The sequence below is a fragment of the Salmo salar genome, chromosome 19, assembly GCF_965601325.2.
Source record: "Salmo salar chromosome 19, fSalSal1, whole genome shotgun sequence".
Taxonomy (NCBI): Eukaryota; Metazoa; Chordata; class Actinopteri; order Salmoniformes; family Salmonidae; genus Salmo; species Salmo salar.
Window position 1 is genome coordinate 54,563,759 of NC_138309.1, and position 24,487 is coordinate 54,588,245.

General features: G+C 43.3%; 1 protein-coding gene across 1 annotated transcript; it reads right to left on the minus strand.

The window, feature by feature from the left end:
- Nucleotides 1–432: 432 nt before the first annotated feature.
- Nucleotides 433–20,729, minus strand: LOC106579002 (FERM and PDZ domain-containing protein 2-like). Its single transcript, XM_082965528.1, is given in 25 exon segments — nt 433–665; nt 1,181–1,247; nt 1,561–1,778; nt 2,142–2,331; nt 2,843–2,928; nt 3,098–3,191; nt 5,918–6,019; nt 6,268–6,446; nt 6,955–7,071; nt 9,144–9,251; nt 9,345–9,428; nt 9,671–9,768; nt 10,195–10,396; nt 10,768–10,927; nt 11,886–12,071; nt 12,532–12,684; nt 12,887–13,025; nt 13,165–13,300; nt 13,452–13,626; nt 13,741–13,812; nt 15,083–15,242; nt 15,385–15,563; nt 16,250–16,495; nt 16,797–16,960; nt 20,407–20,729. Coding segments are annotated over 25 exon segments (3,492 nt in total). The 5' UTR covers nt 20,546–20,729; the 3' UTR covers nt 433–627.
- Between the last annotated feature and the right edge of the window lie 3,758 nt (nt 20,730–24,487).

The following is a 24,487-nucleotide window of genomic DNA, read 5'->3' on the forward strand; positions in this document are numbered from 1 at the left end:
CTGTAGAACCCCCCCGCGCCCCCAGTCCAACTCTTTTGCCTCTTCTGGTGTTCAACAGAATCTTGGAAAAGAGAAAAGGTCATTGCCTTCATCTGAATATACATATTTCATGAATGTCACTAGCCTTAAAACTAACTATTACTAACTATTATTTACCTAAATAGCAAGAGATTTCCATCGTTTAGCATTTTCTTCACCTTACATGAGTTGAGCTCAGCAGTGCCTCCTGGCTGTTCTAACATGACACCATTGGTTCTTGTCTGCGGGGCGACTCATCCAACTCCTCTGACTCATAGAATGCAGAGATGCTGAAAATAATAATTTAATAAATATTCAGGTCACATTTTTGCAGTCTTTAAACTGAATCTGACATTATGAGGTATCTTGTGATATGTCTTGCAGTGCTGGTACTGCCCATCCACCCACCATCGAGGTGGGTTCTGTAATCCGTCAGGTCAGGCCCAGGGCTCTGCTACAGGGTAGGGAGGGCCAGGTGTCTCCCCCTGTCCTGCTCTTTCATCTGGACAGATCTTCTCCTGTCCTGCTCCTCGAAGATCTCCTGTCTGTCTTTCAGGAAGTATATTCCTGAACTCCCATTGGTGCTCACGTACTGTGGTGTGACATCACTCAGGTGCCAAACAACGTTTCAATGGGAGGCAGAATTCCTTGGAAGATATCAAAATGGAAAGGGAAGGAATGAAAAATACATGCAGTTTGATATTATAGCCTCTGCATAAAAAGGCAACTTCTTTAGGTGTAAAAAATGAAAATGTGTCTTATAAAAGCTAACATTTAAATGAATTAAAGCTATTCTGACATTAATTTGTGAAAGGAAAAACTGTAAATTGGATTATGTTGTCTGCCCTGTCCGGATAGCAGGTTAGCGTTTTTCATCATGGATCTTGTTCTGGAGGCAGCTCTGCAGTGGTCACCAACTGGTACAGCCACAAAGTCATCAAATCTGATTTTAAACCTAACCCTAACCTTAACCACACTGCTAACCCTAATGCCTAACCCTAACCTTAAATTAAGACTAAAAAGCTAGTCTTAATTTTCATGAATAAAGCCAATTTCTACTTTGCAGCTGGTCTATCTAAGAGAAAATCGCTCAGTTCTGCCTCCAGGACACGACTCATGGAAATAAACGTCAACCTGCATCCGGATGTGTAGATGTGTTTACCTGGAGCAGGACGGCACAGAGACAGCCGGACTTCAGGAGGAGAGCCTCTCAGCAGCGTGACCACCCTCTACATGCCAGAGACAACCATCACTCACTGTCACATCCACAGTTATGGAATGATGGGTTAATTATGAATGATAAATGGCCATAATAATGCATAGTAAGCCTTATAAGCCTATAAGATAATGAGTGGTGATACAGAAATATTGAACAGATCAATCACACTGAGTGAAACAAAAGCCCCATCTCTCACACTACATTTCCACAATATCTCTGTCTTCCAATGCTCCCACACACCCCCATATACAGCATGCCAAATCACAGTGGTAGCTACGGTTGAACAATCGTATTACGTCACGCCGGTCTGCGTCTATATTTACCTGGTAGGACAATCCCTCCAGCGGTTCTCCATTGACTGCCAGGATGACGTCTCCCTCCTGGATCCGCCCACTCTCTTCCGCTGGCTGGCCAGGGAAAAGCTTCTTGATCCGCACAAGACTACTGCCCGAGTCTCCTTTCAAGGGGTCGAGCTCAGGGACCAGGAAGCTGAAGCCCAAGCCATTCAGCCTCTTATTCAAGGTCACCTCCAAAGTGTTCCCTGTAGGGTGGAGGGGTTAGGGGATTGAAGTGTGTCAGAGTTCACCTTGGAGGCTTGGACCGTGGATCCAGACTGGGTAGCTGTCAAAGGTAACAGTCTCTCACAAAAGCCTAATAGACTGACTGTATTCACTCACACTATACCGATAAGATGGTTTAGTTGCCTGTCAGTGGGTGTGCTTGCTTGTTTTTACACCATCTGCTGGTCATTTTTATCAGTTTGTTGAAGCAGATTTCTCCTGTTCGTCTGGCTGATTTCTAATCCCTCCTTCAGTCATGGACAATGCTTCTGAGCTCAGTCCCTCGAAGCACCAGTGTTCCCCTTACACTAAAGTTCCCTTGTCGATGATATACTATCCCTTACCGTCAGACACGAAGCTGTAGTTCTTGGGCTTGACCAAGAAGGGGGTGATGACGGCAGGGCAGCTGTTGTTCCTCTTCTGGGTGATGTCCCGGTGGGAACTCTGAGGGGAGAGGCTGCACCCTGTGTCTGGGCTCAGAGACACCCAGGGCAGGCTGTTCATGTTCTCCCTCTCCAGGACCAGGCTCACCACCTAGGACAGGAAACGGTTAAATAAAGACAAACAACAGTTAATGCTTCTCATTAGTCTGTACCTTTCAGAAACTAGTTTTAAACTACTCTCTTAGAAAAAAGGCTTCCAAAAGGGTTCTACAGCTGTCCCCATAGGAGAACCATTTTTGATTCCTGGTAAAAAACCTTTTAGGTTCCAGGTAGAACCATCTGTGGAAATAGTTCTAGATGGAACCCAAAAGGGTTCTACCTGGAACCAAAAAGGGTTCTTCAAAGGGTTCTCCTATGGGAACAGCCAAATAACCCTTTTAGGTTATAGATAGCACCTTTTGTTCTAAGAGTGTACTGTATATACACAGGTATATTCACATTGCACAAGATAAGCAGCACATAATCAGACCACATGTTAAAATGTCAGTGCTTGTTTGCACTCAGTTTTTGTAAACAGTTCAGTTAAAGGCCAACGCAGAAGCAAAACGATGATGGTGTTGCCTTGCCAAGGTGTTTCAGCTGAGATATTGATGTTCCTTTACCTTTCCGGTTTTCGCCAGAGATTCCACAGCCTGCTGGTATGTGAACCCTTGAAACCTGATTCCATCAACTTTCAGCAGTCTGTCACCTGTTAGATGCAAGCACACGCACACGCACACACACACACAGATTCATCATCTCACTCATCTAAATTCAATTTGTGCAGCAATAATCCAGTATAATATTCTTCTAAATGTCATTATTATTCCAGGTGTTTTACTGTAACAGAGTAGCGCTTGTTCAGCATTCTACTGTACCTGACTGAATGCGGCCATCTTGCTCAGCAGGCCCTCCACAGACTAGGCTTTTGATGTAGATACCTCTATGACGCAGGCCTGTGTTCACACCACCCTGACAAATCAGAAACACAAGGTTATTATCCAACAACATGACAGTCTCGGTTGAAATGTAAGTTTATCGATATACTGTACACCATCAATAACATTTGCATGTCTGACTAATTGCTGAAACGGCTTAATATGACAATGTACCATAAAGGGTTAATTCCGCATATTTTTTCATACTAATATAATAAGTCCCTACTCTCTGGGCTCTACTTTAACAAACCTAACACCATGGTAAATCTTAGCACTGGCAGTAGGGCTACAGTTCCAGGGGTGTGTAGGGAATATTTGTGCTATTTTCACTGCGGGAATTATGAGCGCAATAGCTGGTGGTGCCGCAAAAGGGAGTTTTTTTTTAATGAATAAATAAATGATAGGTGTGACGAGGGCTTAGCCAATCACTAGCCAATGGACGTGTTTCATGGGTTAATACTGCATGCCGTTGTCTCAAGTTCTGTAGGTTATTGACGGTCTTTGAGTTGTCATCAACTGTAATTCGGCTGGGGGCACGGAATATTCTCTTCCTGGTTCATTGTGGATCGATACGGTTTATTAAATAGCATAGGCTACAGTAAAGAGTAATAGCAACAGTAATAATAAATGCAATGTTTGCTCAATATGTTGCAACATTGTTGCAATTGGCTTTAGTATAGGCCTTTACGCAGCACACTTTTCCCTGAAATAAAACATACTAGGCTACCGTAAATTGTATTGCATGTGTTGAGCACGTTCTCAATAAGAAGATACCGTTGATAAGGCCTTAAATGACTGATTCATTTTAATAAGTTTGGAGCAGCCTGTCTTTGGTAACCAGACGAGGCACTCTTTGAAAATGGAGTTTGAAATAAAGTTCGCACGGCAGGTTGGCTTATGTGAATGGTGAATATTGCAAAATCCTCACAAGTAGACCACTTAGAAACCTTTTATGAATAGGGTAATATGCTAATGCATTGCCAGGATAAGGAAGACAGCAGACACATTGCTGTTGAACCAGCTTTTGTTAGAGTAGGGTAAGTGTAGCTTAAAGGGCTTTTATAAAAATGAAATGGAAAACAAGCAATTGTTATGGGAAAATAACTTAAATGTTTCTAAATACGAGTGTGACTGGATCATCTCATGTCTAGTTCCATGATGGGCATATACAGTAAGCTACAGGGAGGGTTATTTAAGCAAAAAAAGAGCAGGTTAAAATTATGTACAAACTAACCCTAACCCCACATAGTGACAAATTAAAAAAACATTTTAATAACGCTTTGGTGATTTAAGAATTACTGTATGTGGTCTCACGAGCCAAACCCTTTATAATCGTCTTTACTTCTTGGCAAATGCATTAGGCAGGACAAAAGAAAACGGTCTTCATTGAGAGGAGGGGAGGATATGATTGGTTTTTAAATCAGATGAAACTAAATGGGAGGTTTACGGGCACAAAAAGCACATCTCTCTTGTCCCATTTGCATTTGGGCAGTGGGTGTCACGGCTGGATAAGCTGCGTTTCCACTGTCCAAATCCATGCCAAAACCAACCACGTTACCGGTAAGATCAGCTTTGGCTGCCTGAAATTGGCACTTTGGGGCACGTTTTTAAGGACACACCCCGCCCACCTCTGCGCAAGCGAGCTCATATAAGACATGTAAATGACCAATCCTGGGGCTAGGGTTGGAAAACAGAAGAGCGCCGGTTTTAATAGGGCGTGCGTTTGACAATTGCGCTGGCTTGACGCCAGCTGAAAATAGAGCCCTCAGGCTGCTAGGTGAGAGGAATGTATCAAGATTAAAAGGAATGAAGTATGTTTACTTGGTTATACGTCTCTCACACGTAGGGGGTAAACAAATAGAATGTCTGCCAACAGACGCACACGGAGTGTGGTGTGGGATGCTCTCATCCCTGATCCACCTTCACATCATCCGAATCCCAGTCAGGCCTAATGGGAATTAACAGGCATTTTAATGACGTTTCGGAAGGCTGTTACTCCTCCCTTTCTCTCTGCCTCCTGTGTCTCTCTCTACATGGAACCCAAAAGGGTTCTACCTGCATCCAAAAAGGGTTCTTCAAAGGGTTCTCCTATGGGGCCAGCCGAAGAACCCTTTAAGGTTCTAGATAGCAACAGACACACCAGGCGTGTGGTGTGGTATGCTCTCATCCCTGATCCCGCTTCACATCAACCCAAATCCCAGCCAGGCCTAATAAGAATTAACAGGCATCTTAATGACGGCTCGGTAGGCTGTTACTGCTCCCTTTCTCTCTGCCTCTCTCGATCTTTCGCTCCCTTGCGCTCTCTCCTTCCCTCCCTCCCTCTCACCCGCTTGCTCTCTCTCTCGTAGCCTACTGTACTGTCCAGTAAGAAGGCAGGCTCCAAGCTGCAGGCTCTAGTGGGTCCAGCTCCAGGTCCTCCCTCTCCAAGGTGATTAACCCCAGGGGTCTAAAGGATTACTACCCAGAGACACAGAAGCAGCTGACTTCCTGACTAGACTAATTTGTCCATCCCAGACTTAAATACAGTAGGTCCATCCCCCTATAGTACCACTGACCAGTAAAATAAACCCCTTTCGTATAATGGTGTGATATCACTGATCTCAGATCAGATGTTGAGGAAAAAATGGGAGCTTGTCTGACCCTCTCTTGGGGTATTGGGTGGGAAATGTTCTCTCTGGCTGGAGTGTGAGGTTATATCATGTGTATAACAGTAATTTCTAGCGCTGTCCTAGGGAGTTAGACGGGAAATAGTTAACTCACAGCGATACTGATCCCTAAACCTACTCCAGCTTTCTTCTTCAGCTCCACAGAGATCTCATCACCCCTGAAGCAGTTTGTGGAAGGAGACCTGGAGCGGCAGTCCTGGATAATGGATAGGGAATAAGAGTTCATGATGAGATTAAGATGGATGATACAATTCACAACAAAGGCACGATTGTATTGTATTTGTTTCTATTTGTTTATTTAATTTACATTATGTAGAGTTGATTGCTAATGTTCGTTGTCTTGTTTGTGTACAAAATGAATACAATTGTTCCCCAATCTTAGCACATGTAGAGTATTGTCCTTAATTAACATGGAGGAGATGATGGTCAGCAGCCATTGGTTACCTGAGCGTTGAGGATGCGTACATCAGGGAGTTGCAGTCTACTGCCAGTCTTTGGGGTCAACATCACAGACACGATCTCATCCAGGTCGTCCTCCCCAGAGCGCACGTTAGTCCTCAAAGTGGTCTGGGACTCGTAGTTCTTCAATAGCGGAGATCTCACGTTGTTGAGTGTCGAGGAAACTGTAAAGAAACAACAAAAACACACCAAAGAAATCCACATTGTAATAAAAGTTAAAATGTGGAATTATCAACTAATAACGAAAGTCTGGCCATGTATGTAGTGATGATCCAGAGAGGACAAAAATGCAAATTCCCAGTAGCCTAAGTATTTGGAGCTCTAGCTAAAACATCTAGCTGAAAAGCCAGTCTACTTCAAATATATAGTTTATCACTAAATGTAAATGAGCCTGAACAGAGCAGAGATATACAGTACCAGTCAAAAGTTTGGACACACCAACTCATTCCAGGGTTTTTCTTTATTTTTGCTATTTTATACTTTGTAGAATAATGGTGAAGACATCACAACTATGAAATAACACATATGGAATCATGTAGTAACCAAAAAAAAGTGTAAACAAATCAAAATATATTTTATATTTCAGAATCTTCAAGTAGCCAACCTTTGCCTTGATGACAGCTTTGCACACTCTTGGCATTCTCTGGTACTGTATATACGCACTTCCAGTACCTTTGGGCTGGGTCACGATGAGTGTGACCTCCTGTGGGCTGTTCTGCATGACCTCTGCAGCCTCACTGAAAGTCATGCCCTCCAGACTGGTGTGGTTCAGAGAGATCAGACGCCCACCTGAAGGAGAACATCACCACAACATTTCATATAAATAATCATGTTGTTGGTATCCACCTAGTCCTGGTCCAGAATCAACAGTGACCCTTAGCCCCTATCCAATTCTTTCAGATTTGTAACGACCATAGAAATAGGAGATACAAAAATAGACTGGGAGTTGCATCTAAACTCAGCAAAAAAAGAAACGTCCCTTTTTCAGGACCCTGTCTTTCAAAAATAATTCGTAAAAATCCAAATAACTTCACAGATCTTCATTGTAAAGGGTTTTAACACTGTTTCCCATGCTTGTTCAATGAACCGTAAACAATTAATGAACATGCACCTGTGGAACGGTCGTTAAGACACTAACAGCTTACAGAAGGTAGGCAATTAAGGTCACAGTTATGAAAACCTAGGACACTAAAGAGGCCTTTCTATTGACTCTGAAAAACACCAAAAGAAAGATGCTCAGGGTCCCTGCTCATCTGCGTGAACGTGCCTTAGGCATGCTGCAAGGAGGCATGAGGACTGCAGATGTGGCCAGGGCAATAAATTGCAATGATCTTACTGTGAGATGCCTAAGACATCGCTACGGGGAGACAGGACGGACAGCTGATCGTCCTCGCAGTGGCAGACCACGTGTAACAACACCTGCACAAGATCGGTACAGCCAAACATCACACTTGCGGGACAGGTACAGGATGGTAACAACAACTGCCCGAGTTACACCAGGAACGCACAATCCCTCCATCAGTGCTCAGACTGTCCGAAATAGGATAAGAGAGGCTGGACTGAGGGCTTGTAGGCCTGTTGTAAGGGAGGTCCTCACCAGACATCACCGGCAACAACGTCGCCTATGGGCACAAACCCACCGTCGCTGGACCAGACAGGACTGGCAAAAAGTGCTCTTCACTGACGAGTCGCGGTTTTGTCTCACCAGGGGTGATGGTCGGATTCGCGTTTATCGTCGAAGGAATGAGCGTTACACCGAGGCCTGTACTCTGGAGCGGGATCAATTTGGAGATGGAGGGTCTGTCATGGTCTGGGGCGGTGTATCACAGCATCATCGGACTGAGCTTGTTGTCATTGCTGGCAATCTCAACGCTGTGCGTTACAGGGAAGACATCCTCCTCCCTCCTTCCCTTCCCTTCCTGCAGGCTCATCCTGACATGACCCTCCAGAATGACAATGCCACCAGTCATACTGCTCGTTCTGTGCGTGATTTCCTGCAAGACAGGAATGTCAGTGTTCGAAGAGCCTGGAACTCAATCCCATTGAGCACATCTGGGACCTGTTGGATCGGAGGGTGAGGGCTAGGGCCATTCCCCCCAGAAATGTCCGGGAACTTGCAGGTGCCTTGGTGGAAGAGTGGGGTAACATCTCACAGCAAGAACTGACAAATCTGGTGCAGTCCATGAGGAGGAGATGCACTGCAGTACTTAATGCAGCTGGAGGCCACACCAGATACTGACTGTTACTTTTGATTTTGACCCCTCCTTTTTTCAGCGACACATTATTCAATTTCTGTTAGTCACATGTCTATGGAACTTGTTCAGTTTGTGTCTCAGTTGTTGAATCTTGTTATGTTCATACAAATATTTACACATGTTAAGTTTGCTGAAAATAAACGCAGTTGACAGTGAGGGGACGTTTCTTTTTATGCTGAGTTTACTTTCAGAAAAAAACGGTTCCAAAGGGGTTATTTGGCTTTCCCCAAAGGAGAACCCTTTTTAGTTCCAGGTGACCCCTTTTTGGTTTCAGGTAGAACCCTTTTGGGTTCCATGTAGAACCCTCTGTAGAAAGGGTTCTAGATGTAACCCAAAAGGGTTCTACTGGTACCAAAAGGGTTCTTCAAAGGGTTCTCCTATGGGGACAGCCGAAGAACCATTTAAGGTTCTAGATAGCACCTTTTTTACTAAGAGTGTAGATAGGGCCCTAGTCATGACTAACCGGCAGTGTCAAGAGAAAAAGCTCACATGAGAGCTTAAAAATAAACCTGGCATGCAAGGCTATTGTTCACCAATGTGCCCAGGCGTCATAATCCGGTGTGAGCTTTGTGAGGAGAAGCCCAGAAATAAAACCTAATCACCTACCTGGTCTGATGCGGCCATCTTTATCCGCTGGTCCTCCCCGTACGATAGATGCTATGAAGATACCCAGGTCATACTTCCCCACCGTGTCTTCTCCAACTATCACAACACCTGAATAGATAAAAGTACTTTTCCATTTGAGTTCTATTCTATAACATATCCTTTAATGGATATATGACTAAATGCTGTAAGCGATGAACTTACCGACGCCGAGCTTTGGGTCTTTCTTTAAGCACACACTAATTACTTCTCTCTCTGGTATGACTCTCTTCGTTTGGGCAAAAACATCTGTTGACAGAAATACCGCAGCTACCTTTAAACGCATTACTGTACATTAACCGCAGCACCTCATAAGAAACCCGTATGCCATCTCTTTGGATGATACTGACAGGCTACTACAACGGTTGCTAGGATGTCTTCCGCACGGTGCTCGGCTTTGGAACGCTTCCAGAATGTGAACACTTGATCCTGTACCTGATTACCCAGTGTTAAGAGGTTAATTTTCTTAGGAGCTGATCATCTATCCATACCTCTGCCTGCTGAGGACATGGGGTTGACCTCTGACCCACACTTCCCAGGCCCACAAGACAGGGCTGGAGACAGGTTCCCAGGCAATGGTCTCCTTCTGCTGGAAATTATACAGGGAGAAATGACTTACAACATGCAGGGAAATAGAAATACTTAAAATATGCAAGAAATGAAATGCAAAGGAATGTACAGTAGTGTATACAGAAAGAGATAATACAGAGAAAAATACTTTACCCACTGGACACAAACTGGTTGAATCAACATTGTTTCCACGTCGTTTCAACAAAATAATTCAATTTGATGACGTTAAATCAACGTGGGAAACCAATGGAATTTGCTAAAAGTCATCAACTTAAGGGGATTTCGTAATTTTTTCACCCAACTTTTAATCTAAATCCAATGACATGGTGATATTTGTTGATTTCATGTTGAATTCACGTTAGTTGAAAAGTCAACCAAATGTAATTCAAAAACAGATGTTGAACTGGCGCCTGTGCCCAGTGGGTATGCTCTCCATCACTCCTACCCCTGCTCATTGAGGACACGGTGCTGTTTGATCCGCGCCTCGATCTTGGCGGCGATGTCATCACACAGTTTGGTCATGGAGCCGTCCTGCGGTGTGGTCAGACCGCTGTCTGTCAGTACGGTCTCAGAGTTCCTGTTCATCCGGCTGTTCATCTGGCTGTTCTGTGCCCGACACTCTGCCGCATATTGCACTATGTTGTCCTCTGGAAAGAAAAAAGGGCTCTTTCTTTCAAATCAAGGTTGGTCAACGGTGGCTATAATGAAATCAAGATAGATGTAGATCCAATAACTGTGCTATAATCCAATGATCCAGAAGTTTCTCTGTTTGGCCTATCAATAAGCCCACGTGGTACATTAGCGGGATATATAGCTTATTAGCTATATACTGTATATGGCTGAAGGGTCTGGCAAAAAAAGATTCACCAAGAACAGGACACAAACAGTATAGAATCTGAACAAGCTGTATCTGGGACACTATTTACAGGAATGTAGAAGTGGTTATGGTTTGGGCCAGGAGTTCTTTTCTTGACCATGTGACTTTACCAGTTATGATGTCATTATAAAATGTTCCGACCTGAGGCCAGACTGTGTCCGAGCTGGCGAGAGTTCATCTCATTGTGAAACTTGTGCTGGGCAGAGCAGAGGTTGCACAGGTACGTGGCCGTCTTGGATCTCTCGGTGACAAAGGTGTGCTTTCTCGCGCTCCCTCTGCTCTCGATGACAAATTTCCGGCACTGTGGTGGGACAGAGAGCAAGGAGGGGCTAAGGCATTTACAGACATAACAAGCCAACAAAACAACAGATACAAAATTCACTGACTAAACAAACACTTTATAGTCAACTATATTCACTTTCAATATTCCTCAGTTTCCTTTATTAAAATGCATCTCCAGCGATATTTTTTTTAAATTAAAATACTTTTACTGCTGAAAACTAATATCCCAAGTATATTTACAGTAAATACACACACTAAAGGGTAAAAAAATAAACATTTTGAGCATAATAGTGTATTTTAAACACAACTGCAAAGTGGGGCAATCAAGGAGTTGGTCTGATGGAAATCCGTTAAGTCATCAGCCTCCCTCCTTGCTTGAAGAACAATAGAGAACAAAAGCGTAAATGCCAGGGGGGTTCGATCCCACAACTGGCCCAGCGTTGTCCGGGTTAGGGGAGGGGTTTGGCCGGATGTCCTTATCCCATCGCTCTATAGCGACTCCTGTGGCGGGCCGGGCGCATGCACGCTGACACGGTCGCCAGTTGTACGGTGTTTCCTCCGACACATTGGTGTGGCTGGCTTCCGAGTTAAGCGAGCAGTGTGACAAGAACCAGTGTGGCTTGGCAGGGTCGTGTTTCGGAGGACGCATGGCTCTCGACCTTCGCCTCTCCCAATCCGTACTGGAGTTGCAGCAATGGGACAAGAATGTAACTACCAATTGGATATCACGAAATTGGGGAGAAAAAGGGGGTAAAAAAAAACATTATAATAAAAGAGGAGAAAAAAAGAAAGGAAAGGCCCCCCCCACTTGTGCCATGTCATGAGGATACCTGGACCACCTATTGAGATGTGCCTTTTGTTAAGTAAATCAGGTTTAACACCTGATTTACTTTTTTGAGGTGAAAAGGAGATTGGAGTGGCACTTTAAAATGTTAAAAAACAGAGATTTGGATTATCTAAAAAGGCATAATACTCACAGAGGAGGAGATACTGTTTGTTTCCCACCAGTGGAATGTCTGACTTGTGGAGCGAGAGCTATCTTTAACCTCATACACTATGACTCCTCTGGCACACACTCCTAGGATCAGCTCTCCGATGACTGGCTTCTTCTCGCGCCCCACGCGGTAGAACAGAACGCCGTACTCAGGAAGCTGCTGGGTGGCCTGGGAAGGAAGTTAGACGTTAGACCTGGGTCCTCACTAGCTTCCACAGCCACAAAGTCATAAACCACGCCTATTTCTACAATTTCTCTTTATTACATTTTATTTTAACCCTAACCCTAACCACACTGCTAACCTTATGCCTAACCCTAACCTTAAATTAAGACCAAGAAGCAAATTTTGTTTTCATGAATTTTTATGATATTTTGACTTTGTGGCTGTGGAATCTAGTGGAAACCGGGAACTGCCGATGTACAAGTTTACCACACAGGCTAAGAATACAAGCCAAACGTTTATGTAATATACAATATTACCATATGTTCATCATTAATCCACTGTGCAGGTGCCACAGCCTTTTGGTGTAATGATTCAAATATCAGTCCACTGAGTATGGAACTAATAACATGAATATAATGATATAAAACGTAGAACTCTATGAAGCGTTTTCATTGGTTCATGTTACCTTGAGGAACTCAAGCTCGGACTCGTCGGTACTCATCGTGGAGTTGTTGGCATGTAACCGTAGCAACTCCTCCTTTAGGTAAGGAAGGGCTCTTTTCTCCATGACGCTCTTGGCAACGTACTGGTCTGGTCGATAGTAGTTCCTCCCGTAAACCTTTAGAAAAGATCAGACAAAGTTAGTCATCACTCAACTATAAAATTTCCAGAGCTAATATTACGAAATACTAACAAGGCAATTGATATTTAAGTATGCAGTTAAATCTGCCTAGACCTTGACCAATCATGTGACAATTGTGCGATACAGCATATCAAAGATACTTCATGACCATATAACTAAAATAAAAAGTAGCAAACACCTCAGGCATGCAGTCTCCATACTCTGCTTGGAGAGCCAAGGCACCCAGATATAGGCCTGTCTCTTCATGGCAGGACAACCTGTCCTCCAGTATATCTTTCCTCAGCTGTAGGTAGTACTGGTGACGGGTCAGTTTGTGCCTGCCAAAAAACCCACAATATGCTTACATAGAGGAATCGGTGGACCATCTGCAATGTTGCCTGACATCTATGGATTCTATAGGTCGTCCTTCAATACAACACAGTGTGAGCATAGGAGGATGTGTCGTACTTTACTTACAAAAGTAGAGCGATGTCGTGGACAAAGAATTTGACCCTGAAGAAAAGGACAAAAGTGGAGGTAGGCACTTTCTTCCAACTATCAGGGGCAACCTTGGATATCTTTGTGTCATTGTCCAGGAAGAAAAACTCATTATCTAAAAACCGAGACAAGATGAAAAAGAGTGACATGTTTAACACATCAACCATGTAAAGACTTTTTCAGAACTGTAGTTAAACAACAACAAATCAGCAGGTAGTGGACAAGAACCATTCAAAACAAAAACACTAGTGAACCTGGTCAATTACCATCAATGTAAGCAAGGCCGAAGTAGAAGTGTTCAACTAGGTTGGAGTGGGCAACAATCATATCAAAGACATCCCCTCCTCCTGACTTGACGTCACACTTGACCAGGATGCTCTGTCCGTTTGGCATGACCACACTCAGCTCCCTCATAGTGGAGGGAGACTTCCCTTTCTTTGACTGGATTGACAGACAGAAAGATAGTGATTAATAGATAGACAGGCTGGTGATAGTTGGGATGATGTAAAAAAACATTTGATGATGGAGTTCTTGATGATGAAAAGTCATAATTACAACAATGGATCCGGGCAGCTCCAAGACAATCAGTGGCTCATCTAACATTCGAAAAAACTCTGGACCCACATCCTGCAGATAACAAAAGGAGGGAAACATTAAGAACTACACTACGTGACAAAAAGTATGTGGACACCTGCTCGTCGAACATCTCATTCCAAAATCATGGGCATTAATATGGAGTTGGTCCCCCCATTGCTGCTATAACAGCCTCCACTCTTCTGGGAAGGCTTTCCACTAGATGTTGGAACATTGCTGTGGGGACTTGCTTCCATTCAGCCACAAAAGCTTTAGTGAGGTCGGGCACTGATGTTGGGCGATTAGGCCTGGCTCGCATACGGTGTTCGATGGGGTTGAGGTCAGGGCTCTGTGCAGGCCAGTCAAGTTCTTCCACACCAATCTCGACAAACCATTTCTGTATGGACCTTGCTTTGTGCACAAGGGCATTGTCATGCTGAAACAGGAAACGACTTTCCCCAAACTGTTGCCACAAAGTTGGAAGCACAGAATCGTCTATAATGTCATTGTATGCTGTAGCGTTAAGATCTCCCTTCACTGGAACTAAGGGGCCTAGCCCGAATCATGAAAAACAGCCCCAGACCATTATTACTCGTCCACCAAACTTTACAGATGGCTCTATGCATTGGGGCAGGTAGCGGTCCTGGCATCCACCAAACCCAGATTCGTCCGTCGGACTGCCAGATGGTGAAGTGTCATTCATCACGCCAGAGAACGTGTTTCCACTGCTCCAGAGTCCAATGGAGGCGAGCTTTACGCCACTCCAGCTGACGCTTGGCTTGTGTGCAGCTGCTCGGCCATGGAAACCCATTTCATGAAGCTCCCAACGAACAGTTCTTGTGCTGACATTGCTTCCAGAGGCAGTTTGGAACTCGGTAGTGAGTGTTGCAACCAAGGACAGATGATTTTTGCGCGCTGCACGCTTCAGCACTCGGCAGTCCCATTCTGTGAGCTTGTGTGGCTTACCACTTTGCAGCTGAGGCGTTGTTGCTCCTAGACGTTTCCACTTCACAATAACAGCACTTACAGATGACCGGGGCAGCTCTAGCAGGGCAGAAATTTCACGAACTGACTTGTTGGAAAGGTGGCATCCTATGATGGTGCCACGCTGAAAGTCACTGAGCTTTTCAGTAAGGCCAATCTACTGCCAATGTTTGTCTATGGAGATTGCATGGCGGTGTGCTCGATTTTATACTGTGGCTGAAATAGCCGAATCCACTTTTTTTTTTATATATATACTATATCTGGTATTATATACTTATATCTGGTATACTATTCTGGTATTTCAACCCAAAATGTTACATGACTGTCTATGATATCATACCTTGGCTTTCTTTTCATTAAGACTGACAGTGGACTCGTTCAGATACACATATGGTATAGGTCTGATGCTGCCACGGCGAAAGCCATCCAGGTAAGGGCTACAGGGGTTACGGAATTGATAGCTGCAGTAACTCTCTCTGTGACGTAACCCCTGGGCAATTCTGTAAGAAAAAAAGAATACATGGATTCTTTAATTTATTGTCCACAGACTGTTGGGTGAACTATCCCTTTAAAAAACTACATTTGTAAAGCTGATACTTTGTGTATTACGGTCAAAATGAGCCTTTGTTGTTTGAAAGGCGCCGGCTAGGTTCTTACCCTCTGCTGAGTTCGGCTTGGAATGTTGAGTTGCTTCCGTTTCTCAGCGCCCAGGTAGAGTTATGGTACGAGGCACTTCCTGAGAAACTGTGAATCCTCTCTCTGACCGTCTGACTCCGGTCAGTAAGTTGAGGACCATTCTCAGCCATAGACACATGATTGACCTACAAAACCCAATAAAATGAAAGCTACTCAATTAGAAAAGTTGCAATGACCTATCCTTAAAAATAACCGTATGTCACAAACTCAGCTTTAGACAGCAGCCGAGATAGAGGTTCAGCCAGCCAAGAGTCCGTAGTGTCACAATATGGATGCCAACGTATTTCTAGGAACTTTGACCTTATAATGTCATCGTGCTGGACGGCACATGGAGTGTAGGGTGACCACTGGCACGCTTTAGTATACATCACTAAGAAATCAGCGGGGTGCTGTGGTATTAGCCTAATCAAAAAACGAAGACATTCAAAGCTAAAAGCTTGAGTTAATGACTTCATGTCTCCCCCACCGCTTCAACTAATGCTTTATTTAATTAGGCAAGTCAGTTAAGAACAAATTCTTATTTCCAATGACGGCCTACACCGGCCAAACCCGGATGACTCTGGGACAATTGTGCGCCGCCCTCTGTGTAGGCCTATACCAAACTGGGCAAGACCAAACTGGGCAAGACCGATCTCAATTTCAGCTTATCGATAACAAATGGACAAAATCAATTGATAATGACTTACGTATGACTGCCAATTGTATACCTGTAGACCAGGGTTTTGCATACACAACAGCCAGGTAGGTAAAGAGATACCTATACTGACTACAGGTGCATTTCATAAACCAAAGGGAATGTGGGTGAACTCACAGAGTCCCTAAACACATCTTCTACTAGCTGTTTGATGAGCTTCTCTGGTGGGGGCAGTTGAGCAGTCTTGATGTGCTGGTCACAGGTCTCCAGCACAGTCACGAGATCCGCTCGTCTCTGGACCGTGTCCTCACACATGCTCAGCAACAGGTTGTTCAGTTTTTCACTCAGCTGAATGGGCTGGTTTTGAGGTAGTTGATAATCAACGGACCAGTAGAGGGTCATTCCTAGAGAATATACAACCATCTGAAAAAAAAAAACACACAAAAATGAGTAAAATCCTTCCAGAGGAATTCATGTAAAACCAAAAGTCAAGAACCAAAACAGTGGTGAGATGTCATGCCAATAACCATAGGAGTTTTCCAGACAGCACAGACAGATCTGGAACTACGCTAGTAGTGATATACAATTACTTGTATTTTTTTTAATTAAAAAAAAATAAATTACCAACTTCGAGATTCTACTTGTAATGAAAAGCGCTGTATAAAACACATCTATTATTATTATTATTATTATGATTACTCTAAGAGCAGGATTTATTGATGACCTTTTCTGAGGCTGTCCTGTTGGAAGCAGCGTGTCCATCCTGTACCTCTGGAGCAGTGAAGGAGCCCAGGTCCCCTGACCGGGCACAGCTTTTAAAAGCAAGGTTCCCACTGGCTGACAGTAACATAGAGCCGGGGCTCAGTACACTGCACATGTTACCAGGACCTGACAACAAGACAAAAGACATACTATTTTTATTTGTATTGATTTATTTCACCTTTAGTTAACCAGGTAGGCTAGTTGAGAACAAGTTCTCATTTGGAACTGCGACCTGGCCAAGATAAAGCAAAGCAGTTCGACACATACAACAACACAGAGTTACACATGGAATAAACAAACATACAATCAATAATACAGTAGAAAAATCTATATACAGCATGTGCAAATGAGGTAGGATAAGAGAGGTAAGGCCATGGTGGCAAAGTAATTACAATATAGCAATTAAACACTGGACTGGTAGTATGTGCAGAAGATGAATGTGCAAGTTGAGATACTGGGGTGCAAAGGAGCAAGATAAATAAATAAATAATTACAGTATGGGGATGAGGTAGATTGGATGGGCTATTTACAGATGAGCTATGTACAGGTGCAGTGATCTGTGAGCTGCTCTGACAGCTGGTGCTTAAAGCTAGTGAGGGAGGTAAGAGTCTGCAGCTTCATAGATTTTTGCAGTCATTGGCAGCAGAGAACTGGAAGGAGAGGAGGCCAAAGGAAGAATTGGCTTGTAGATGACCTGGAGCCAGTGGGTTTGGCGACGAGTATGAAGCGAGGGCCAGCCAACGAGATCATACAGGTCGCAGTGGTGGGTTGTATATGGGGCTTTGGTGACAAAATGGATGGCACTGTGATAGACTGCATCCAATTTGTCGAGTAGAGTGTTGGAGGCTATTTTGTAAATGACATCGCCGAAGTCGAGGATCGGTAGGATGGTCAGTTTCATGAGGGTATGTTTGGCAGCATGAGTGAAGGATGCTTTGTTGCAAAATAGGAAGCCGATTCTAGATTTAATTTTGGATCAGAGATGTTTAATGTGAGTCTGGAAGGAGAGTTTACAGTCTAACCAGACACCTAGGTATTTGTAGTTGTCCACATATTCTAAGTCAGAACCGTCCAGAGTAGTGATGCTGGACGGGCGGACAGGTGCGGGCAGCGATCGGTTGAAGAGCATGCATTTAGTTTTACTAGCATTTAAGAGCAGTTGGAGGCCGCGGAAGGAGAGTTGTAGGCATTGAAGCGCATCTGGATGTTAGTTAACACAGTGTCCAAAGAGGGGCCAGAAGTATACAGAATGGTGTCGGCTGCGTAGAGGTGGATAAAAGAATCACCAGCAGCGAGAGCGACCATTGATCTATACAGAGAAGAGAGTCGGCCCGAGAATTGAACCCTGTGGCACCCCCATAGAGACTGCCAGAGGTCCGGACAACAGGCCCTTCGATTTGACATACTGAACTCTATCGGAGAAGTAGTTGGTAAGCGAGGTAATCATTTGAGAAACCAAGGCTGTTGAGTCTGCCAATAAGAATGTTGTGATTGACAGAGTCAAAAGCCTTAGCCAGATCAATGAATACGGATGCACAGTAATGTCTCCTATCGATGGCGGTTATGATATCGTTTAGGACCTTGGGCGTGGCTGAGGTGCACCATTGACCAGCTCTGAAACCAGATTGCATAGCGGAGAAGGTACGGTGAGATTCGAAATGGTCGGTAATCTGTTTGTTAACTTGGCTTTCAAAGACCTTAGAAAGACAGGGTAGAATAGATATAGGTCTGTAGCAATTTGGGTCTAGAGTGTATCCCCCTTTGAAGAGGGGGATGACAGCGGCAGCTTTCCAATCTATGGGAATCTCAGACGACACGAAAGAGAGGTTGAACAGGCTAGTAATAGGGCAATAATTTCAATAATTTCGGCAGATAATTTTAGAAAGAGAGGGTCCAGATTGTCTAGCCCGGCTGATTTGTAGGGGTCCAGATTTTGCAGCTCTTTCAGAACATCAGCTATCTGGATTTGGGTGAAGGAGAAGTGGGGGAGGTTTGTGCGAGTTACTGTGGGTAGCGCAGGGCTGTTGACCGGGGTAGGGGTAGCCAGGTAGAAAGTATGGCCAACCGTAGAAAAATGCTTATTGAAATTCTCAATTATTGTGGATTTATCGGTAGTGACAGTGTTTCCTAGCCTCAGTGCAGTGGGCAGCTGGGAGGTGCTCTTATTCTCCATGGACTTTACAGTGTCCCAGAACTTATTTGAGTTTGTACTACAGGATACAAATTTCTGTTTGAAAAAGCTAGCCTTAGCTTTCCTAACTGCCTGTGTATATTGGTTCCTTACTTCCCTGAAAATGTGCATATCACGGGGGCTATTCGATGCTAATGCAGAACGCCACAGGATGTTTTTGTGCTGGTCAAGGGCAGACAGGTCTGGAGTGAACCAAGGGCTATATCTATTCCTAGTTAAAAAAAAATTGAATGAGCATGCTTATTTAAGATGATGAGGAAGTCACTTTTAAAGAATAACCAGGCATCCTCTACTGACGGGATGAGGTCAATGTCATTCCAGGATACTCTGGACACCATAGGTCAATTAGAAAGGCCTGTTTGCAGAAGTGTTTTAGGGAGCGTTTGACAGTGATGAGGGGTGGTCTTTTGACTGCAGACCCATTACGGATGCAGGCAATGAGGCAGTGATCACTGAGATCTTGGTTGAAAACAGCAGAGGTGTATTTGGAGGGCGAGTTAGTTAGGATGATATCTATGAGGGTGACCATGTTTACGGATTTGGGATTGTACCTGGTAGGTTCATTGATCATTTGTGTGAGATTGAGGGCATCAAGCTTAGATTGTAGGATGGCCGGGGTGTTAAGCATGTCCCAGTTTAGGTCACCTAGCAGCACGAGCTCAGAAGATAGATGGGGGGCAATCAATTCACATATGGTGTCCAGGGCACAGCTGGGGGCAGAGGGTGGTCTGTAGCAAGCGGCAACGGTGAGAGACTTGTTTCTGGAAAGGTGAATTTTTAGAAGTACAAGCTCGAATTGTTTTGGTACAGACCTGGATAGTAAGATAGAACTCTGCAGGCTGTCTCTGCAGTAGATTAAAACACCGCCCCCTTTGGCAGTTCTATCTTGGCGGAAAATGTTATAGTTAGGGATGGAAATTTCAGGGGTTTTGGTGGTTTTTCTAAGCCAGGAATCAGACACGGCAAAGACATCTGGGTTGGCAGAATGTGCTAAAGCAGTGAATAAAGCAAACTTAGGGAGTAGGCTTCTAATGTTAACATGCATGAAACCAAGGATTTTATTAACTTGCATGTCTGCATGGCTATAGGAATAATTCACTCCAAAAATGTACGTTTGTCAGACATTAGAAGTAGAGCACGATATGATATGGTTGTGCCTATCTTTCCCATTCATTTCCGATTTGAGGCCTATTTCTTCTAATGCATAAAGAAGCATGTAATAACAGAAGTCATGGGATATTAGACCACTTTTGAGGTCTGCAAACATCGGACAAATGTTTGATGGGCCATGAACAATCCCTTTAAGACCAAAAGATCCTTTTAGCAACTGCCAGTGGGTATTATCATGGGTCAGGAATGGGATACAAATGTGTCCAGGTACCTTTGTGGGAGATGTCCGTTAAGGCCTCGGCGGTGCCCAAAAGCAGACGCCATACCTCATCCTCCTCCAGAGGTGACCCCCGGGCCTCCAGCACCTCTGCCAGGGTCACGAACGTGCCCATCCTGGGGGACACAGCCATGGGTAGATACAGTCATATATTATCTATAGGGGGGAATATTTGTTGTTATTTAAGTTCAAATGCTGTACTAGCGAACTTTATTCCTAGTTATATGTACATACGTACAGTATCTACCTCAATTACCTCGTACCCCTTCACATCGACTAGGTACTGATACCCTGTGTATATAACCAAGTTATCGTTACTCATTGTGTATTTATTATTACATGTTTTACTTTTCTGTTATTTCTCTATTTTATTTTTCTCTGCATTGTTGGAAAGGGCCTGTAAGTAAGCGTTTCACTCTTAGTCCACACCTGTTGTTTACGAAGCATGTGACTAATTCAATCTGATATTTGATGAGCAATATATGTTTCATCATAGTCTCTTTGAAAAAATAAGCGAAGCTGATATTTGGATTACAATGAAACTGTTGAATGTAAGAAACATAATTGTTTCCAGAATAATTTCTGAGTTTTAAAAAGGGTCCACACAACTGTCCTGTCTTATCGCATAAATCATTATCTCAAAGTGATCCTTTTCGCTGAGAATATAGAGTTATTAGGATAACAAAGGTACATTTGGCCCATTAAACAACCATCTACAGATAAATATCTAGAGTACAACGGGTAAGGCCAATGCTTGGTCTAATGGAAGGCAATACAGACGCCCCCTCCCCTCCTCCACCCATCTGTTTCTTTCCCCCTCTTCCTCACACACGCACACCAGGCTTTCACACATTCAAACTGAGCTTTCAATTGGCAAATACCGGTAATTGGCTTTCACAGAGCCTGAAGGATTTGCTCTAATGTCTCTGCTCTCCCTGTGCCTTTGATTTTTTTTCTCCCTCTCGTCACCAAGGTGACGGCGAAGCGTTGAGATGAAAAGTGACAGTGCTGAGGTTCACTGACATATTAAATTAGTTTACCTCGTGTACGATTTCACTAAACAGCGATGGCATTTTAGCATTAGGGTCGTTCCACAAGAAATTGGGACAAAAAAAAAGAAACATTACTGAATGTAATACATGAAAAATTATTTTGGAGCAAGGAGGTTGGAACAACCCATTAGGTATTTTGTTTTTGTGTGCTGGTTCACTTTTCTTTAAATGAAACCTCCAAGTTATGTAGTTATACACTGACTGAGTGATGAATGGAACAAAAGGTGGTATCCCATTTCACTCTAAAATCATACATGATTACTAAAAATATAAACTAAATTAAATGAAAACACATAACTATAATAAAATGAATGTCAGCGATTGAATTGATTGTGTAGCATCTCTGGTTCCTGCAGGTGGAAACGTCTCCAAAAAGATATACTGTAGGGAGTTAGTTATGCTGGGTTCGTCATTACAGTTATACCATATATTGTGTAGCCTTGTTGGTGTTTTGAATCAGGGATAACAGTGGGTATATGGGTATTCATACTGTAGCTAAACTCAAATGAAATAAGTAATCTTCATACGCCAATATTCAAAGAGTGAGCTGAGACCTAAAACACTCTGTACCAGCATTTGATCAAGGATTGATCTGGGCCAACGAAGGCTGTCTGGGGACACCAGGTTTAGTGGAAAATCTAATTGCTACAAAGCCATTGTATCTGCTCTACAGGAACACAGTAGTTCCTATTGTTTTTCAACGTGGGAGCAGTTGAACAGGACAGCATTTACAAGCCGAGACTAAGCATTTGCCATCTTGGTTGATGATGACTTTACTTTCAAAGTAGTCCTATAAGATAGCGTTTCTCATAAACAATGGCAAACTGAGGATTCCTTTTATCCCAAAATAAGTAGGTAGGCAATCACTCAACTGTAACTCACACAAGGTTGTGTTTTCTGACAGAAGAGAGTAAGCACTACTGCTGCAATAACAGGCATCAGTAAAATGGCAATACTGTATCTTAGATGAGAAGGCTGAAGGCTGGTACAAACGACATCAACAAAGTGAGACTGATGGATGGGTACACCCACTCCCTAAATACCACGTTCCCAATTGGTTCACTCTGAAAAGAAACAAATATCATACATCATGCTATCCTGCCCCAGGTCAGACAGGGTAGGTCTATTTTTGCACCAGGACAGTTTGTACAAAAATATATAAATAATTTAAACATAAAGGCATGATAACTGACTATATTCATGCTGTCGTTGCATTTAAAACATATTTACTAACTCTTATCCTAGCAAAATATCAAAATCACTTGCCCAATAATTAAATTAATGGGCTAAAATTATCGCTGACGATAAACTCTCTACCAGGCTATTGTCTAGAAACTGTCGATGGAATATGTTGTAATTAAACTGTAAATACCTAATGGAAAGATCGGGCCACAATTACCTCCCGATGACATACCGGCATTAATTAAATTACTCATTGGTCGTGTTCCCGCAACTTTTAGATATTCATAGAATATCACATATGTGTTGAATAGATGTAGGTCTATATTTTTGTGCAATTCTATCCACTTAAACCCATAACTTTACCTTATTTCATTCAATATATGAAGAAGTCCCTCTTCAGAAAACCTCCAGCAGCTCGAATGTAATCTTCTCAAGCATCACAGGGTATTCCACCTGTGGCTGTACTCTTCATTCGCTACTTTTTCTAGCCTATCAGGCGACTTTTCATCTATCCATAAATCCATCACAAGATAGCGTGGAAATAACAAATTTTCTCCATAGAATATAATGTTCTGTACACAAACGTAGCGATGTATCGATACTGGGTTTTCGGTCAATTTGGACTATTTTTAGACTCCAGGTATAAGAACTCAATTGGATTACGCAGGAGCGGTTTGACAAGCAGCAAGGTAGTGGTCAACCAATCGGTGTGGGCAAGAACATTTAGCTAACCTTTCAATAGTAAAGTGATATACGTATTGTTCTGCTCAATTCTACTAATCCAACCCATGTTAATAATATATATATATCTTTTTTTACTTCGACAATAATGTGTGATTTGTTGTTTGGCTAAAGTCACCAACACTCTTTTTCTCTTGCTATCTGTTTTACTTTCTTACGTTCTCTCTCTCTCTCTCTCTCACACACACACACACACACCCTTTCCATTCAAAATCCTAACGCTAAACCTAACTCCTGACCCTAACCCTAAATTATAACCCTAACCCTAATTGTAACCCTAAAAGAATGGCGCTGAAGGGAATAGTACTGCAATTAGTTGGGGGCGAAGGACATACTACTCATCTAAGGAGGCGTTATAGAGGCCAGTGTGTGGGATACCAGATGAGACTAGGTTGGCGAGTGGATAAACCGCCTTTCCCTTCCGTTCTATTGGCGAACGTTCAATCACTGGAGAATAAACAGGACAAGCTCCGTTCGAGACTAGCCTATCAACGTGATCTGTATTATCCTATGTTTCTCAGAGTTGTAGCTGAACATGGACATGGGAAATATAAATCTAGCTGTTGTTTCTATACATCGGCAGAACGGCAACGAGCCGTAAGCAATCAAGAAAAGGCTCACCCAGAGAGCAGGCGCTAAGATACAGGACTGTTTCGTAGTACAGACTGGAATATGTTCCGGGATTCATCCGATGGCATTGAGGAGTTAGCCACAGTCAAGTGCATCAACAAAGTCATCCCCACAGTGACTTTTGTCTGCCAATTTTTCTTACTTTTTAACTTCATTGTTGGGAAAGGGCTCGTAAGTAAGCATTTCACAAGGAAGTCTACAGCTGTTGTATCGGCGCATGTGAAAAATAAATTGTATTTAATTTGATTTGAACTCTGAACCTAACCCCTAAACCTAAAATAGCTTATGTCCTTGTGAGGACATTTCCCCATGAGAACAAATGCACAGTTAAAAAGTAAGAATAATTAGCATTTTGTGAATTCTTGGTTGGTGAGCGGATCCCAGATCTCACAACCAAAAAGGGCAAGGGGTTCTATTACTGATTCAAGTATTTTTAGCCACAAAGATGACTTTCGAGTAGTAAGACATGC